General features: G+C 38.0%; 1 protein-coding gene across 1 annotated transcript; it reads right to left on the bottom strand.

Moving 5' to 3' along the window:
• Positions 1–1,716: 1,716 nt before the first annotated feature.
• Positions 1,717–18,959, bottom strand: LOC121376262. The gene is made up of 6 exons (XM_041504090.1): positions 18,775–18,959; positions 12,292–12,650; positions 6,167–6,295; positions 4,694–4,768; positions 3,683–3,821; positions 1,717–2,247 (listed from the first exon to the last, which is right to left on the bottom strand). Exons 1-6 carry the CDS (start codon positions 18,928–18,930, stop codon positions 1,951–1,953), a joined length of 1,155 nt encoding a protein of 384 aa, XP_041360024.1. The 5' UTR covers positions 18,931–18,959; the 3' UTR covers positions 1,717–1,950.
• Positions 18,960–20,507: the final 1,548 nt, after the last annotated feature.

Raw genomic sequence — 20,507 nt, 5'->3', positions numbered from 1 at the left:
GCACATCCCACGGCCTTTGATATACCAGTCGTGGTGCACTTGCTTGAACGAGAAATAACCCAAATGGATCCGTAATCAACAGCAAGAGCTTTACCACTAGGCGACATCCCGCTCCTTGTAGTCTAAAAGGTCAACATTCCGTTGCTGGTCATAACTGGGGTAAAAATAGTTCAGTTCCCCAAAAATCTATATTTTTGGTCAGTGACCGAAAATATACAAATTTGTCTAATCATCAACATCATCGTACGATAATATTATCATTATTTTTTATATTGTTTATTTCAATATTTTATTTTTGACACAATGTTACCAATATACAAGTATGCAAACATTCATTTCATGAAACTGACTTATACGTAATGCATATTTCATTTTTTCTCTCATGTTTTTTTTGTGTGTTTTTTTGGTTAAACACAAAACGTCCATAATAGTATGTTCTTTTTCGCTCTTATCCATTGCATTCGTATATTATGTTCAGGACGGAAGGTGTTCGATTCTACTACGTATTCCCACCTGTTGTATGCACAACAACCTTTTCATCCTGTTGCGACATAAATTATGAAGTGGGTATTTTAATTAGTTTGGATCTCGTATGAGGGTCATGGGCGTTTGAAGAAAGTTTGGGAAAAGTGTGGGAGGGAGGTCATGTTCACGAATACATGTATGTTATCGACTTGTGCGTGTACGTGCGTGCGTTGTTTTTTCATACATACATATACGATTAATTAATTTATTTATTTAATATTGCATTGTGTGTGCATTTCGTTTACTTGATCTTAATATTATTTCGCTAGCATAATAATTTTTGTTTTTGAAATGTATCGCTTTTATTCTTATTAAAATACCTTATTTTCTGCTAAGTTTTGTTTTCTGTTGGTTATGTTAATATAGTGTGTGTTCCCCAAAACTACGCGGTTCAGGTTTCTAGGTCCAATTTCGAGCTATTGCATCTGTCTGCTAGTGTACTCGCTGACTTATACAACATGTTTTGTTTCACAAGTATAAAGACGAAGCCTCCAAACACACGCACGCACGCACACACAAACACGCACGCACGCACGCACACACGCACGCACACCTTAGAAAAAGAAAGAAAGAAAAAGAAAGAAAGAAAGAAAAAGAAAGAAAGAAAAAGAGTTATAAGCTTGAGGCATGCTCAGGAAATCGAGCGCTTACTCGCTAGACTGGATTTCAGTTCTCAGTGCGAAGGGACAGTACAACCTTGACACCAGTCTATGCTCTGTCTACAGCATTTCACACAGATAATGTTGTGTTAGAGGCCGTTAGATAATATCTATCTTACAACTAGTTGGTTCAAAACATATCTAACAAGTAAAATGTTGTTGTTGTTTTTTGCTGTAATGAAGCACCAGGTTTCACTTTCAAAAAGTAAAAGTTGTTTGAGACCAATTTGGATAATTTTAAAAACAAGTTGATTCTGGAAAAATCTAAATTTGTATTCACAGATATTTTTTTTTAAAGATGTTATAAACATGATTTCAATAAATATATGCGACATAACCACCAATTCCCGCTTAATTTGTAACGTGAGAACATTGTCAAAATTGTGATAAAAATTATAGATTTTGGGAACATATATTTTTAAATTTTGGGGCACATTATCGTGAAATTAACAAAAGTGAGGCAAATAACAAAAGATTCAAAATTACATTAATTTTAATTTGAAATAAACTAAAACGCCAAAACAAAAATCTGTGTTTTTTATCTTTATACATAATATGCAGTTATTTTAACCAAATTCGATGTAATATATACAAGAAGCATATGTCTATGGTCCATAGTGGATTTGCATAGTATGATAATATAATAGCTACCCTTATAATTGAACAGAAGACATAGATGACGTCACCAATATCACCAACAGTGGATCTAGTATTCATAAATAGTTCGCTCAAAGACAACTTTGTTTTACCATCTTGGATAATTGTTTTATGAATATACGGGAATTCTAAGAAATAAAATCTCTATTTCTGTTGACATCATCTCGTGTAGTCTAGTTGAAAATGTTTCTTTCCTTTCAAAAATGTTGGCAATCCGGAAATTCATGGAGTACATGATCTCAAACATTATCAAGCGTTCCCTGTAGTTTTCCGGAGACGGTTCTGTCGTCGCGTGCATTGCCAATAGCAGCTGCGTCACGTGATTTAGGGCACCACTCTGAACAACTTCCGGTAACGCTTGCCACTCCCATTTATCCAAATCTATTTTTAGTATGTCAATTGTTTTCTGAAACAGACAAGATATTTTGAAATATGGCAGATAAGTTAAAGTTTGTTTGTTTTACGACACCACTAGAGCAGATTGATTTATTCATAATCGGTTACTGGATGTCAAACATTTGGTAATTTTGACATATGGTCTTAGAGAGGAAACACGCTACACTTTTTCATTAGTAGCAAGGGATCTTTTATATGCACCATTTCACAGACAAGATAGCACATACCACGGCCTTTGATAGTGCACTTGCTAGAACGAGAAATAGTCCAACGAGATTATGCACGCATGTTCATTATTTGATAGGGGCGGAACGTAACCCCGTGGTAAAGCGCTCGCCTGATGCGCGGTCGGTTTGGGATCAATCCCCGTCGGTGGGCCCATTGGCTATTTCTCGTTCCAGCCAGTGCACCTCGACTGGTATATCAAAGGCCGTGGTATATGCTATCCTATCTGTGGGATGGTGCATATAAAAGATCCCTTGTTACTAATGAAAAAATGTAGCGGGTTTCCTCATTATGACTATGTGTCAAAATTACCAAATGTTCGACATCCAATAGCCATTTATTAATAAATCAATGTGTTCTAGTGGTTTCGTTAAACAAGAGTAACTTTTTTACTTTCATTGTTTGATAATGAAACTCGTGGATACAATTTCATCCTCTCAAAACTCCTATGACACCCAAAGCCTCAACATGAAAAGTGGAATATGGCGACGATCACATTTTTTAAAATGTATTTATTTACTGTTGCATCTCAAGCGCACACCCAGCCACACTCAACCATAATCCAGTTATAAAATCTTAGAAGTTTTCTTTACCAGAGCTAACGAAGCCATTGATACCTCGTAGCAAGATGACCTTTCACTCAACCAATCAAAACACTGCTGACATAAACCAGACAGCAGCTAAAATAAAGAAGCTGAAGTCTTGATTAAAGAAGAAACACAGGTCTACCCAGAAGCGGATCCAGGGGAGAGACCAGGGGACCTGCTCCCCCAAATATATTCAAGTGACTCTTTTTTCATGTGCCCTTTCCCACCTTAGTTCCATAATTTTTACTGGATCCGCCCCTGCTACCTGGGAAAATATAGTACAAGGTATAATATTATAGCATGGCCTTATGTGTACGGAATCAGCAATGGTGCACTGCTTGGTAAAGGGTAGGTGGGTGCGGGGGTGGGGGTGGGGGTGGGGTGGATGAGTCCATCACGGGCGATCTATCTCGCAACACATCGCTTTTCTAGTTCTAGCCTTATTCTGTTTATATACTAAATGTTCTTTCATATAAAGTGAATACGGCTAGAGGACACTCGATATATTAGCTTCCTCTGATTCCTCATCGAAAAATATTGGTGTGAAATCAGATTTCAAAGAGACCTCTTTGCTACAACTGCATAAATTATGATGATGAGATTGCAGACTATTTAAAACGAAAGTAATCTTACGTTTTGGTGTCCCATTTCCTGAATGATTGTGTTGAGGGTGCGCACCCGCCACCCGTGTTCTGTCCTTCCGTTCTGAGAAGCCAGTCCGAAAGCGTGGACTTGGACACCAAAAACATATTCAGGCTGGTTTTGTTCAACACTGCACACACATAAAAAAGAATATACAACATTAAAGGCAAAATATGTACATCACTGACTGCTAATAGTAGGAAGGGATATTTAAGTTAACTCCGCACATTTGAATTACGTTTTTATGGCGTCGGACATATGGTAAGCGGCGTTCTCATTGTGCGATTAGTCGCACCGACTTGTCGCATACGATTGAATCGCATAGTGAGAACACCTAAATCGGAACGACAAGTCGTGTCGGAGTCGTACTATTTATTATCCACGACAAATCGCATATGACAAGTCGGTGCGACTAATCGCATATGACAAGTCGGTGCGACTAATCGCATAATGAAAACGCTGCTTTAAGAACCACAGAAAAATAAACAATAATATACAATATTAAAGGGAATACTGTATTTTTTTTTCACATTGAAAATATGCATATCACTCGCTGCTAAAATTTAGCACATTTGAATTATGGTTATATGGCGTAAGATGTATAGTAATATGCATTATTTACCTTTTCGCAATCTACGACCAAATAGAAAGAAAGAAATGTTTTATTTATCGATGCACTCAACACAATGTATTTACGGTTATATGGCGTCAGACATATGGTTAAGAACCACACAGTATTTGAGAGGAAACCCGCTGTCGCCACTACATGGGTTACTCTTTCCGATTAGCAGCAAGGGATCGAAAAGAAAATAATATCGCTAGACAAACATGCACTTTAAGATTAAAAAGGAACGTTCTGTATGAATAACCAATAACTATGTAGGCACCCCGCCACACCATCTCCCGACCTTCCGCAATTGGTTTTGGACCTGTATTCAAAATATATAGTTCATCACATGTGCATGCTTTAAAAAAAATAAAAATAAAAATCTAGCTACTTACTTGGGTTGGAAATAGTGAACTTCACACTGCATAGTTGATGCCAAATACTTCTCAACTGGTGTGACATTGGTTAGTCTGAAACATGTTTATTGATGTAGTCTGAAACATGTTTATTGTTTAGTCTGAACATGTTTATTGTTTAGTCTGAAAAATATTTATTGACAAGTCTGAAACATGTTTAATGTTTAGTTTGGAAAATGGTTTATTGTTTAGTCTGAAACATTGTTATTGTTTGGTCTGGATCATGGATCATGTTTATTGTTTAGCCTGAAACATTTTTATTGGTTAAACTGAAAAGTGTTTATTGTTAAGTCTAAAACATGCTTATTGGTGGTCTAAAACATGTTTATTTGTTAGTCTGGAAGAAGTTTATTGGTTAGTCTGAAAGTTCTTTACTGATATACAAAATGTACTTTAAAGGTACATGTACTTAGTCTTGTTCCAACTTTGTAAGGAATTTCTAACTAGAGCATAGATTCTTGCTTGAAGTGATTAAAAGAATTGTAGTATTGTGAAATTCATTTCTGAGTGTAGATAAAGTCGTCTGGTCTGCATGCCTAGGTTCACAGGGTCTGACGATTCTGTAGGATGCGGTTCTAAAGAGTTCCAACGCCTTCAGAATTCGGGTACGTGCCAACCGAGCACACCAAAAACGCTGGTTTTAAATTCTATCAAGACAGTCAAGACCATACCAGAGATACAGAAATAAGTATTATAATCAAGACACCAATGAAAACGCACCAGTCAAATTTGTAGTTGTAAAACAAGAATAAAAGATGAAATAATAATAAAACACTATAACTGGATGTTTTCTGGTAGGTAATAACTATCTCAAAAATTGTACACAATGTTTAGACTTATTGTGTCTTTTATAACAACCTCATATATGCGAAATCAAAAACAACAGAAAATTGGGTGATGCGTTTTCATTGGAGTTTAGTCTATTATACAATGTTTTGAGGACCACGTGCCTTTAGCAAGGCTCACTACATATAGTTAAAGTTTGTTTTGTTTAACGACACCAGTAGAGCACATTCAGTTATTAATCATCGGCTGTTGGACGGCAAATATTTGGTAATTTTTCACTTATAGTTCTAGAGAGGAAACCCGTTCCATTTTTCAGTTAGCAAGAGATCATTTATATGCACCATCCCACAGACAGGATAGCACTTTCCACGGTCTTTGATATACCAACCGACGTACACTGGCTGGAACGAGTCATAGCTCAATGAGCCACCGACGGGGATCGATCCTAGTCTGACCGCGCATCAAGCGAACGCTTTCTTACTGAGCTACGTCCCGCTCCTTGCCCACTAAATCGACGTCTCACCCAATGACCGCCAATAACCCTTTACCTGAACAGACAGCCAAGATAGCCGACGTTTGTGTCCAGGACAGCGTGCTTGAACCTTAATTAGATATAAGAACGAAAATAAAATTGAAACGAATGAACAATAATGAGCTGATTCGTACCCAAAGGAGTAGACGAGGCAGCGTTGTCCGGGCTGGAAGGGTTCGTCCTTACATATCACCCACGTGTCGTTGACAGCAACCGACATCCGTGCCAAATTCATACACTTGTACTGCAGCCGTGTCGTGTATCTTCAACAAATAAGCAAATTACTTAATTAATAACTAACGACCTAACGAACGAACGAACGAACTAGGTAACAAACTAACTAACTAACTAACTAACTAATTAACTGCCTAACCAACCAACCAACCAACCAACCAACCAACCACCTGCCTACCTAACTATCTACCTACCTAACTAACTAACCAACTACATGATTAATTAATTAATTAATTAAAAATATGTTTTAAATACAGAATAAGTAAATAAATAAAAAATATATAAACATTTAATGTGAATTAATATATAATAAAATAAATAATGTGAATTAATTTAATAAATAAACATTTGTAAATAAAAAAAATCAAATCAAATAAATAATAAAAAAAAGAGTTTGTTTTGTTTAGCGACACCACTAGAGCACATTGATTAATTAATCATCGGCTATTGGTTGTGAAACATTTGGTAATTATGACTCGTAGTCATCAGAGGAAACCCGCTACATTTTTTCCTAATGCAACAAGGGATCTTTTATATGCACCATCCCACAGACAGGATAGCACATACCACGGCCTTTGATATACCAGTCGTGGTGCACTGGCTGGGACGAGAAATAGCCCAATGGGCCTACCGACGGGAATCGATCCTAAACCGACCGCGCATCAAGCGAGCTCTTTACCACTGGGCTGCGTCTCGCCCAAATAGATAAATAAATAAATAAATAAATACATACCGGTACATAAATAATCAACGCTCTAACCTTTATTTTTTGTTTTAAATATTAACATTTGTTTTTTAAACTTTCATAATACCTTAATTTGATCCCTTCTAATCAAAATCATATCTCTGCACAAATCAGAATCTAAACGAGATTTTGACAAGATTGTGATCGCCGGGTGCTTCGTCTGTATATAGGAAAGACAGACACTCCCCAGACTCATACACCCTTTCTACTTCATCGTTATAGTCCGTTTGCGTTAAAAAGGAACCGATAAACAAGTGGGGCCTAATTCGCTAAACCCTCGCAACTTTGCGATCTCGCAGTGCAATGCTAAAAGACATGCAAGGAGCATGCTTTGTTGTCTAGCAGATCCTAAGAGAGCTTTGTGAATTAGGCCCCACTGGTTTGTAACTATAGACTAAATAATACAACCAAATTAAAAACAACAACGTATATAACAAGACATTATTAAGTTTTGAACCAATCTGGTCTGACCTACGGCACTAACTAACGACCGCCGGAAGTAGGTGAGCATAGTAGGTGGTTACAAGTGCCTCTTAACAATGCCAAAAGTAACTACTGAACACTCTCCGAAGTGGTCAGACAATGCCGACAGCTAAAAGCTGATGGGATGTGGCAGGTGTGTAGCACAGATAGCCACAACAGAAAAGTGCCTGTTGCGGTTGGAGAGGCAATGACTGGGATGTGGAGGTGGACAACGAAAAGAAAGGAGGAGCTGGCAGATCGGGAAAAAATGAGGTGGAATTCAAAGGAGAGAAAGGAAAGGGGGCAGTGGGATAAACAAAAAGAAAAAGAAAAGGTTTTGAACCAATACCAACTCTCATAACACTTTACAAAAATGTGTAAATATAGCAGTATCGATATAAAGTGCTCCTAATTGTAACAGCTAGTGTGAATTCGAAGTTGCTAAGTTGGTAGAGCGCTGGAATCGCATACAGAGGATCCGAGGTTCGAATTACCTCGGTGGATCTTTGTGTGTCTGTTATATTTGGAACCGACGTAGGGACTTGTGTCTTCTTAACACAAGACCGGCCTCGGTGGCGTAGTGGTTAGGCCATCGGTCTACAGGATGGTAAGTACTGGGTTCGGATCCCAGTCGAGGCATGGGATTTTTAAACCAGATACCGACTCCAAACCCTGAGTGAGTGCTCCACAATGCTCAGTGGGTAGGTGTAAACCACTTGCACCTACCAGTGATCCATAACTGGTTCAACAAAGGCCATGGTTTGTGCTATCCTGCCTGTGGGAAGCGCAAATAAAAGATCCCTTGCTTCTAATCGGAAAGAGTAGCCCATGTAGTGGCGACAGCGGGTTTCCTCTCAAAATCTCTCATATAACCGTAAATAAAATGTGTTGAGTGCGTCGTTAAATAAAACATTTCTTTTTTCTTAACTCAAGAGTGCGGGCGGGACGTAGCCCAGTGGTAAAGCGTTCGCATGATGCGCGGTCGATCTGGGATCGATCCCCGTCGGTGGGCCCATTGGGCTAGTAGTATTAGCTCAATTTATAGGACGCTGACCAAAATGGTCGGTGGTCCGAATTCCCTTTGTGGAGGTTGATTCATTTGTCACACAATTAAATGTATTCAAGGCTTCTAGATTATGGTAGCCCCACTCCCATGGCTAGTGATTTTCAATGTTGGGTTAGTAAATAACTACTATTGCCATGCTCGACGGCTAGTGAAAAACAAAATTGTCAAATGCTGGGGTTAAGTCTATTTTGTAAATATGTATACCCTGCCCCCACTACCACCACGAAATGTTATTGTTTTTAAGCTCTATCTCCTTCTTTAGGTGACATATCTGATTATTACTATTAATTAGTAAAATTACATTAACTTAAAGTAAAGTAGGGCTAGTGAATTTGTAACCGTGGCTAGTAAATTTGTTTAAATCACTGATCCCAAGGCTAGTGGATTTTATAAACATTCTAGAAGCCCTGCTATTGTTAAAAGGTTTCTTAACAAATGACCAAGATATTGTATAGATTAAACTTCACTTTTAGTTCAGGCATAAAGGTTTCTTAACAAATGACCAAGATATTGTATAGATTAAACTTCACTTTTAGTTCAGGCATAAAGGTTTCTTAACAAATGACCAAGATATTGTATAGATTAAACTTCACTTTTAGTTCAGGCATAAAGGTTTCTTAACAAATGACCAAGATATTGTATAGATTAAACTTCACTTTTAGTTCAGGCATAAAGGTTTCTTAACAAATGACCAAGATATTGTATAGATTAAACTTCACTTTTAGTTCAGGCATAAAGGTTTCTTAACAAATGACCAAGATATTGTATAGATTAAACTTCACTTTTAGTTCAGGCATAAAGGTTTCTTAACAAATGACCAAGATATTGTATAGATTAAACTTCACTTTTAGTTCAGGCATAAAGGTTTCTTAACAAATGACCAAGATATTGTATAGATTAAACTTCACTTTTAGTTCAGGCATAAAGGTTTCTTAACAAATGACCAAGATATTGTATAGATTAAACTACACTTTTAGTTCAGGCATAAAGGTTTCTTAACAAATGACCAAGATATTGTATAGATTAAACTTCACTTTTAGTTCAGGCATAAAGGTTTCTTACCAAATGACCAAGATATTGTATAGATTAAACTTCACTTTTAGTTCAGGCATAAAGGTTTCTTAACAAATGACCAAGATATTGTATAGATTAAACTTCACTTTTAGTTCAGGCATAAAGGCAAACACTGACATTGCCAAGGTTGACAGTTACACCTGAATTGTTATTAGTAATCAATATGCAGTATCCTGAAGTTATAAAGTTTGTTTTGTTTAACGACACCACTAGAACACATTGATTAATTAATCACCGGCTGATGGATGTCAAACATTTGGTAATTCTGACACGTAGTCGTCAGACGAAACCTATTACTACATCTGTCCTAATGCAGCAAGGGATCTTATATATGCACTTTCCCACATTCATTCATTAAATTTTTTTACATGCTCCTATACCACGAAGGTTTCAGGCATGACCCCCCCGGGCTCGATCACTGGATGCCAGTAACCCAGCCCGGGGTGATAAAATTATTTGGGGTAATTTTGATATTACAGCCAATCAAAAGGGGGGACCTTATTGTATTTAATTTTGATTGCGTCTTTCCCAACACAAATTTACCTATAAAATCATATAATAAAATTTTAGACGCCATTTTAGAACGGGTTTTCCGAAAAGAAATAAACCATTTAGAGCATTCATTTAACCCTTAGTTTGTGTAGGTTTCAAGGAGGTTGGGCCCAGGCCACAGGAAAGTTATCCATTAAGGGGGAAATTCAACAGACACACCGATCCTATCGGGAACTTCAGCGTGGCCGAAGCCGGGGGAGGGTCGCCCGGGAGCCGCGGACAGGCCCCCAGACACACCTAACTCCCCCTACGGCCAAAACCACCTACGCCTACCGCTTAACCTATTTCTGGTGGCATGTCCCCCGTCTCCCACAGACAGAAAAGCACATACCACGGCCTTTGACCAGTTGTAATGCACTGGTTGGAACGAGGAAAAATCGAGGTGCTACGATCCTGCGACGCAAGCACCCTCCAATTAGCACTTAAACGACTGGACTAAATCCCGCCACCAAGAGGTTAAAGGCACAACTGAATCAGTTAACTTGATGGTAATATTTAAAAACCAACAATACTTTTTTCTTACATTGTCGATATGCCAGTCATGGTGCACTGGTTGAGATGGATGGGTTAGTGGTGGTGTTGGTGGACATTATGTGCACTGAAGGCGATCGATCCTACGATCCGACGCACACCAGTTGAACGTTCTAATACAGCTATATCCCACTCATGCTATTCGAAAAGATGATCATCGTCTTAAACTAAAGGTGACGCCACACGATACGAGTACCTCATGCGCTACAAGACGATTGCACAGCAAACGAGGAAATCGTAATGTTGTCTAGTCACAATCAGCTATTCTCGTACGAGGCACTCGTATTGTGTTTCGTCACCATCAAGCCACGAGAATAGCCGATTAACAAAACAAGCTATAGCAATCGGCTATTCTCGTGGGTTTTGTCGTACGAGGCCCTCGTATCGTGTTTCGTCACCTTCAAGCCACGAGAATAGCCGATTAACAAAACAAGCTATAACAATCGGCTATTCTCGTAGGTTTTCTCGTACGAGGAACTCGTATTGTGTTCGTCACCTTCAAGCCACGGGAATAGCGGATTAACAAAACAAGCTATAGCAATCGGCTATTCTCGTGGGTTTTGTCGTATGAGGCACTCGTATCGTGTTTCGTCACCTTCAAGCCACGAGAATAGCCGATTAACAAAACAAGCTATAGCAATCGGCTATTCTCGTGGGTTTTGTCGTACGAGGCCCTCGTATCGTGTTTCGTCACCTTCAAGCCACGAGAATAGCCGATTAACAAAACAAGCTATAATAATCGGCTATTCTCGTGGGTTTTCTCGTACGAGGAACTCGTATTGTGTTCGTCACCTTCAAGCCACGGGAATAGCGGATTAACAAAACAAGCTATAGCAATCGGCTATTCTCGTGGGTTTTGTCGTATGAGGCACTCGTATCGTGTTTCGTCACCTTCAAGCCACGAGAATAGCCGATTAACAAAACAAGCTATAGCAATCGGCTATTCTCGTGGGTTTTGTCGTACGAGGCCCTCGTATCGTGTTTCGTCACCTTCAAGCCACGAGAATAGCCGATTAACAAAACAAGCTATAACAATCGGCTATTCTCGTGGGTTTTCTCGTACGAGGAACTCGTATTGTGTTTCGTCACCTTCAAGCCACGGGAATAGCCGATTAACAAAACAAGCTATAGCAATCGGCTATTCTCGTGGGTTTTGTCGTACGAGGCCCTCGTACCATGTTTCGTCACCTTCAAGCCATGATAATAGCCGATTAACAAAACAAGCTATAACAATCGGCTATTCTCGTGGGTTTTCTCGTACGAGGAACTCGTATTGTGTTTCGTCACCTTCAAGCCACGGGAATAGCCGATTAACAAAACAAGCTATAGCAATCGGCTATTCTCGTGGGTTTTGTCGTACGAGGCCCTCGTGTCGTGTTTCGTCACCTTCAAGCCACGAGAATAGCCGATTAACAAAACAAGCTATAACAATCGGCTATTCGTGGGTTTTCTCGTACGGGGAACTCGTATTGTGTTTCGTCACCTTCAAGCCACGGGAATAGCCGATTATCAAAACAAGCTATAGCAATCGGCTATTCTCGTGGGTTTTGTCGTACGAGGTACTCGTATTGTGTAGCGTCGTCTTTAATACACACCTGTAAAACATAAACGCCAGTTGGTCATCACTCCACGTCTTTATCTTGTCAGCCATTGGTAGAATGTCGAAGTCCTCAAGCTTACTGCTCTGTTTAGGATAATCTTTATCTTCAGGATTGACGTCATCATGGTGATGTTCATCCACGTGTCCGTCACCTTCGTTCGCGTGTTCCTCACCTCCGTGCGCGTGGCCGTCACCTTCATTCGCGTGCCCCTCGTGATCACCTGCGTGTACGCCAACGTCTTCTACGTGCCCGTCATTGACGTTCACCTGTCCCTCATCGCCATCTTCATTTTTATCCTTGCCTTGCTTAAAGAACACACGGAATTTATTATCGATGGCTCCTTGAATATCAGACTGTAAATGAAAAGGAAATAATGACATTTAATGATAATTAGTACATAATGAAAATATATTTGTATTCTTATTGATCAAAAACCAGTCACATGACCTTCCGTAAATAATGATATTGCCCTGAGACGGTCCCACCGGTCCGATCAAAAGTGATATTGCCCTGGGAGATTTAACCAATGAAAATAAATATGAGACAAAATTCTGTCCAATTAATGAGTAGGTAACGTAACGCAACGTCAGTTGCTAATTCTAATGTAAACAACCACAAACTTGTGACAAACGCTTTACTGTCCTTTAACAAAACGTTAACACATTTATTCATACTGAGACAAATACGACAAAGACAAGGTCAATAATCGTCAAATTATGTAAGGAATATCTCGCAGATTTAGAAACGTACATGATACATCAAAACCCAGTTGGAATCGGCACTCGCAGGATTTAATGTTACAAATAAAAAATGCATTTAGAGGTAATCAGTAGTGTTTAGTATAAATTTATGTATGTCCAGATTTATATTATTATTTATATTATTTTTATTATCACATTTTGTGTTTTATTTTGGTATTAATATGATTTTGACACTCTTGCTGGTTATAATGTCTCGAATTTAATTTTTGTTTTGGTAATGTTTCAACTGTTTATTTCAGCATTCCTTTGCTTGTCTTACAACGTCACAGGATTACGTGACGTCACTAAATCCCATCGGTTTTAACGCATTACGGGAAATTTTAAGCATTGACATATTTCGATTCCGATAAACAAAGCAGGAATGTACGAGTCTTATGAATAACATTATGTAATAAAACAATCATTGACCACATTTCGGGCAATATTAATAAAATCTATCACCGTTGTGAGGTATAGATAAGGCAATTCCAATCCGAGGGACAAAATGTTTTTTGTGAGGGCCAAGCTTTACCAAGGCCCTTACAAAAACATTTTGTCCCGAAGGTTGAAATTGCCTTATCTATATTTCACAACGGTGATTGATTTTTTTTCTTGCCCATTTAATTACAGTAACAAAATATATATATATTTTTTTTGTAAGCTACCTACGGTTTGTTTATTGTTCAACAATTCGTAAACATTTCACCAACAAACAATGAAACTCATTTAATCATACGCTGAAAAATATCGTCCAACTTATGCAACGACATAAAAATGCAACAACTTAATAAATATAAAGTTGAAAATATTAATTTGTTTAAATATTTTTAAAACAATGATACAACGTGAAATGGCAAAGAGAATTTTTAAAACTATGAGTTATGACGTCAATCGTCGTAAAACATGAGTTATGACGTCACGCGTATGTAGAAATCGTCTAGCCCTCGGGTCAGACTTAGAGAATAACTAACGAGCTATAAGGAATTACGGATTATCTGTCCCGAGTAAATTAATATTGTAAACCCGAGCCACTCCGTGAATGTTCGTATTGTAACAAAATATATATAGTTTATAGTAATAGTTTGACAGATGAATGAAAGCATGAATGAACAAAAAGTAGTCCCGGCAGTATGCAATTGCCAATCAAATCTTGTCTTTATAAAGCCAGCCAATCAGTGGACTGTAGAAGCAATCTGCACACTGTGCACAGATCGAAAAATATTACCCCGTATATTTGAACCCATATGGGTAATAAAGATTTATCTAGCCCTAGGGTCAGACCGAATTTTCTAGCACCGTGCAAAAGCTGGATAACCCTGTCCAGTGGGCAAGAACATGTTTTATGAACGGAAGAAATTGATATCAATATCAATTTCTTCGGTCCATAAAACATGATATTGCTCTCAATGACGGTCAATAAATGATAATGACACACGACAACACTCCCCTTCAAAAGAAACATCGATATTTGTCGTCAAAGTCGAGACAAAAGAGTTATGCCATATATAATTAGACTGAAAATCTGCGGAACTGGAGAAGGAGAAGGCGGAAGTAAATGTGGGTTTTTTATATGATTGATATATTTCTGTTTATTTTCAATGTCGATACTTTGTATTTTAGGAGCGGGGTTTAGCTCAGTGGGTTGTGTGCTCGTCTGAGGTGCTTGCGTCGCAGGATCAAATCATCTCAGTGGATCCATTCAACTGATTGGGTGTTTTCTCGTTCCAACCAGTGCACCACAACTGGTCACAAAGGCCGTGGTATGCGCTTTCCTGTCTGTGGGAAAGTGCATATAAAATATCCCTTGCTGTGCATTAGGAAAAATGTAGCGCGTTTCCTCTGATGATTTCGAGTCAGAATTACCAAATGCTTTACATCCAATAGCCGATGATTAATTAATCAATATACTCCAGTGGTGTCGTTTAAAAACACAAAAACGTTTTTTTAAATTTTTTTTATTACGTCCCCCCTAAATTTTGCGATTATATAATTTTATTACATATTAATTTTCTTTTCTTTTTTACGATCCCCTCCAAGCCTACCCCAAAGTTCCCTTAGCATTCCACCTCATGTCACTGCCCCCCCCCCCCCCCCCCCAATGGATTTACTTGATCCGCCACTGTCTATCCCTATTTTTAAACTACAATGGGAACATTTTCAATTTTGTTTCAAGAGTCCAACGCCTTTGACTAGCTATGGCCCTGTTTCACCGAGTGTTAGTATCGTATTTACAGAATCACCCTACTGTGTTTTCCCATTTACCAACATAATAACATTATACTGGTGATTTTACTGTCGAACATTTAGTGTTATTTTATTGGCGACGCGTTAACTTGACTAAAGGCGACAGACAACACACGATACGAGTGCATAGCTACACATTAAATCGTCATGTTTATCTTGTCACAATCAGCTGGTCTCACACGAGGCTCTCATGTCGTGTGTCGTGGCTTTTAATCGCCTATAAGTTTCTTAAGTTTCAAACCTCAGTCAAATGGTTCTCTTGCCCCCCACCCCCTCCCCACTTAATTAGCCATGAATAGCCACAAGTGGTTAAGCTACGACCATCAAATACTAAATGTAAATTTGTTTCCACTTCAAGAGATAAAAGCCAGGCGTACCAAAAAGGTAACAGCTGTATACATGTATTGTGATACCCTATTGTTATCGAAGTGGAGTAAAACTGGAATTTATGTCTCATCATTATATCTTTCATGTCTTGTATAATGCATATGAATGGCTGTGGTATGTTATTAAAGTACTAATAAAAGTGATACCCAACGGTGGTTTGCTTATTACACACGATGGATGAAAATGAGTCTTAATAACAAGCTAGCCACTATTACATTCCTGTCCTGGACACCTGCGCCCATGACAGGCATGTGCAACAATAGCTTGTTCTGAACGTGCACGTTAATTATGTAACCATGGAAAGTATGATTACGACTGCCAGACATAATAAAACATTCAGGCTGTTAGTTGCAATCGATTCTAGGTGATCTGCTTCATATGTTCTGTATTAATATGGTAGTTTTTACAGAAAATAAAAATCTTTCATGATCTAAACAGGGGGGGGGGGGGGGGGGGGCAACCTTTTTGTTTATTGACTTAATAATAAAAATGAAGTTTTGGGGGTCATTCAACAATTATGTAATGCACATTTTAGCATCTGAGCACTCGATTCTCGTCGTATACAATCCTATAACGGTTCTGTTTCTTCTTTTGTTTTAAATGTTACGACTGTACCAAGCTGACTGACATAATAACAATGTGTATGTGTAGAATTATAGAAACTGAAAGAAAATTATCTTCTTGACCGTTTAAAGAGTTTTAGACTATTAACTACGCAGTTACCCCCCTCCTCCAAACAAAAAAATCCTAACTACGGTCCTGCAAGGAAACAAATACTACTAGTATATAAACTAGTTCTGTTACTTTCCAAGGTGGGTCTGTTTATAAATAAATCATAATGCTGAATTGTCAACAAATATATCAAATATCAACAATAGTAAAATGCGCAACATTTTTTTCTGGTAATGTAACAAATTAATACATACGAAGTTCTTTTAAAGAAATCTCTAAATTTCTTGTGTTTGTTGCATTGGAATGTTATTCTGCATATTATATATACTTTATTTAGTAAACCTTATTTTGCCAAGCAACACAAATTGGTTATTATTAAAAGTTCTCTAAAATGTTTATTATATCTTAATGTGACCCTGACATTATCAGGAATCGTCTCCAACTGAATTTCAAATTATTAACTTTACTATTAATTATAATTTTAATATATTATTCTTACCCAATTCTAACTGGAAAAGCCTAATCCTGTGGTTTTAATGTATTGGTAATTTTTGCGTTTATGCTAATTTTATGAACACGTGACATGCTTAAAACATTGCAAACCCATCATATATCAACCTTAGCATGTAGAAAACATTGGAATACCCACTAATATCATGAATGTATCCCAGTTAGAAGCCGAGATATTGCACTTCCTATTTCAGTAGGTTTATGGTGGCCATCTTGGATTTCTATGTAATATTTCATAGAACCAAGGTAAAAGTTATCTTCATCCAAGGAAACAGAGCAGCTGAAATAATAATGTTTTGTAGAATTTTCTTGAGTGTGTTGGTTATATCGACATATTGAATTTATTTTATATATAACTAACTTAAACAAAGGCAATATACTATCAATTCTTATACATATAAAACATATCAATTCATATTGCCGATAATGTTAACGTGTATTAATAAAACTGATATAAGCAGCGTATCGACACACCAAGGAAGTACATCAATAAAAAGTGTGGCACCTCACATCTAATCTACCTGCAAGAAAATGGGGGTTCACATACCATTTAAGAGATTTAATTACTGTTTTTATTAGCAACCGTCAATGTTGCTGAAAATTGCAGTTCCATTTTTTGGGGTACCCTGCATTAGTTTCAACCTCTAGTATATACTGCATAACAACTGTATAACAAATTAAAGTGTATTTATTTATTGTCAATGGATAATAGTATTTGCACAAATAATCAATGTCACATGTTACTACCAATCACAGCCACAGCTGTTTTTACTCCGTAAATATTTGAACTTTGACCTTGAACTTTGACACGGAACTCTCTTCTTTGGTACTATGCAACCTATACGTCTAGACATTACATTTAATGTTTTAGTATATATTTAGTATGTTTTAGTATATATTGTGGTGGCCATCTTGAATTGTTAAGGATAAATAATGGATAATGGAAATATTAGTTAGTAACATTTGTTTTAATCAGCATCCTCAAATTATGTAATGTCAATTAAACTGACACTTTAGACTCGCTTGAGGTTGTAGGGTCGCCCCCCCCCCCCTCCCCCGCCCACGTGTAGACAGACCCTTTTTGATGTTTTCTACTCTCGAGTGCCTAATAAACATAGGGGCTGAATAAGCATAGGGTCTGGAAAATGTTCTAAAATGAATTAAAAGTAGGGTGTGGAATTAGCATAGGGTGTGGAAATTTTTAAAAACCCAATAAGAGTAGAGTGCGGAATTAGCACAGGGTCTGGAAATTTAGCTAAAATTGACTAGTAATGAAAACAGAATAAAACAGTAGTAAGATCTTGAAAGTATGTATATGTAACTCTGCCTAAGTTTTCTCGCTAATTTCTAATAGAGACTATATGTAAGCATTTGATAAATTAAGAATTGTAATAAGTGTTGGGTGCCGAATTAACGTAGGGGATTACATTTTTTTCAGATGTAATTAAAAGTAGGGTGCTGAATAAACGTAGATACCGACATTTTTTCACAAATTTAATAAATGTAGGTGTATGTTTATTTGGCACTCGAGAGTAGCTATGTATTGTGCTCGTAAACTAGTGTAATATGCTGTTGTGTCTGTGAGTAAACAGACAGAACATACTCTTTGTTGCGAGGCTGTAAAAAGTAGCCTAGGAGGCGGCAATGTGTTTCTTGATCGGTAAGAGTAACACACGTGGCAGCTGCAGCTATTCTTAAGCATTAAGCGTAGCTTAAATGTGAAGGCAGCGTGTTTCTTCCTTAACTTTTTAGACCAATAGGTCGCAAGTAAATCTTATGTTTGTTTAAAATGCTTCTGGGATTGCGCACCTCACATTTTATACCTCTGCATTTTGATGACAGATTTAACATTTCAGTGTATTGTATATCGACTATTCAACAACCGTCACTGCGCAACTGCTCTGCTCTGCGCATGACAACTTACCGGAAGTTTGGCTTTTACGGCGTCTGAGAATGACGTCACTGACGATCCATCTTGCAGGAGATACAAAAGAACAACCAAAATGACCACTGTGGGGATGATACACGTCTTCTTCCTCCAAAGGACAGTGCAAACAGAAGACATCATATGAGTTGACATCAGTATCCGGAGGTAATACGTGGAGCCGTCACAGTGAGACAGATGGTCTGTATTGACCAGCCAGTCGCGCCACGACCATCGATCACAAATTAAAGAGACCCGGCCTCGTGCACTCAAAATTATAGCCTGCACTCAAAATTATTGTCTGAACTCAAGGTGTGGAGTTTAAACTGGCTCAGATCTTATCTATAACTATAGTCTGCACTCAGTGTGTTTCATAAAGTCTCTACCCATATAAACAACCTATAATTAATTATATGGTCTGCACTTTAAATTGGTTTCATTATGTTAATGATAATCAGACACATGGTCTTGTGACTGGGTTTTAAAGTGGCTCCGATTTTATAGTCTGCACTCAGTGTGTGTGTGTGTGTGTGTGTGTGTGTGTGTGTGTTTCGCTCCATATAAACGGTCTGTAGTTAATTATAGAGTCTGCACTTTAAACTAGTTTCATGATGTTAAAACTATAATATTATAGACCCGGGGTCTTGAGTCTGGATTTTAAACTGACTCCGATCTTATCTAAACCTATAGTCTGCACTTTAAATAAACATGATGTTAAAACTATAATATTATGATCCCAAGGACTTGAGTCTGGATTTTAAACTGTTATTTAGATTAGGACATTTTCGTTTATGTCGGGCAAAAACCTAGCCTGTAGCCCTTCAAAAATGGGAGCTCATACGCATGTGCCGTCCTATCCTGGACGGAGGAGCAGGCATGGGACGACACCTGCGCCCATGGCGGTAGTACTATACCAAATAAAATCCCATAGGCGACCATGTTAACGTTTGTGTTTAAAAACACTATATATGCAATATATCAGCCAAACTATGACCCATAAATATCAGTACTACAACCCCTACCTCAAAGTATTAAATGAAGAAAATGGTACCTTTCATTTCATTTCAACTTATTTTCGTGCTTATATTTAATTAAAGTTCAAGCATGCTGTCCTGGGTACACACCTCAGCTATATGGGATGTATGTCCAGAATAGTAGGTTAGTTGTTAGTTGGTTAGTGGTTAGTGAGAGAGAAGAGGGTGTAGTGGCCTTACAATTACCCATTGAGCCCTTAAGAACTCGCTCTGGGTTGGAACCGTTACCGGGCTGCGAACCCTGTACCTACCAGCCTGTAGTCCGATGGCTTAATCACTGCGCCACCAAGGCCGGTGTACCTTTCATGGCTCATTTTCAGTATAACCAGATGCTTTTACAACATCCCTAGTTTCGCACAAAATTTTAGTACTTTTTTTTTAACAGGTATCCCATACATGTTTCAAGCACAAGGCTACTTCACACAGTGGTACTAGATGTAATAAAATTGCATATGTTTTTATTTGCCCAGATGAAACTTTTTTTTTCTTTTTTTTTTACAACCAACACAATCACAGAACATGTGGTGTTAACATCTCTATCAAAAGTCGGTACACCTCGAACTTTGACCCAGTCGGCAGTTATTTGGTTTAGTACTACCTAAAGAAACCAAACGTTTAACCTTTAGCATTTCGATTGCTAATAACAATTCAGGTGTAACTGCTAACCTTGGCAATGTCAGTGTTTGCCTTCATGGCTGA

This window comes from Gigantopelta aegis, chromosome 6 (genome assembly GCF_016097555.1).
Source record: "Gigantopelta aegis isolate Gae_Host chromosome 6, Gae_host_genome, whole genome shotgun sequence".
NCBI classification, from domain to species: Eukaryota; Metazoa; Mollusca; class Gastropoda; order Neomphalida; family Peltospiridae; genus Gigantopelta; species Gigantopelta aegis.
The sequence above is the reverse complement of the archived record's forward strand: the minus strand, read 5'-3'. Positions and strand labels throughout refer to the sequence as shown.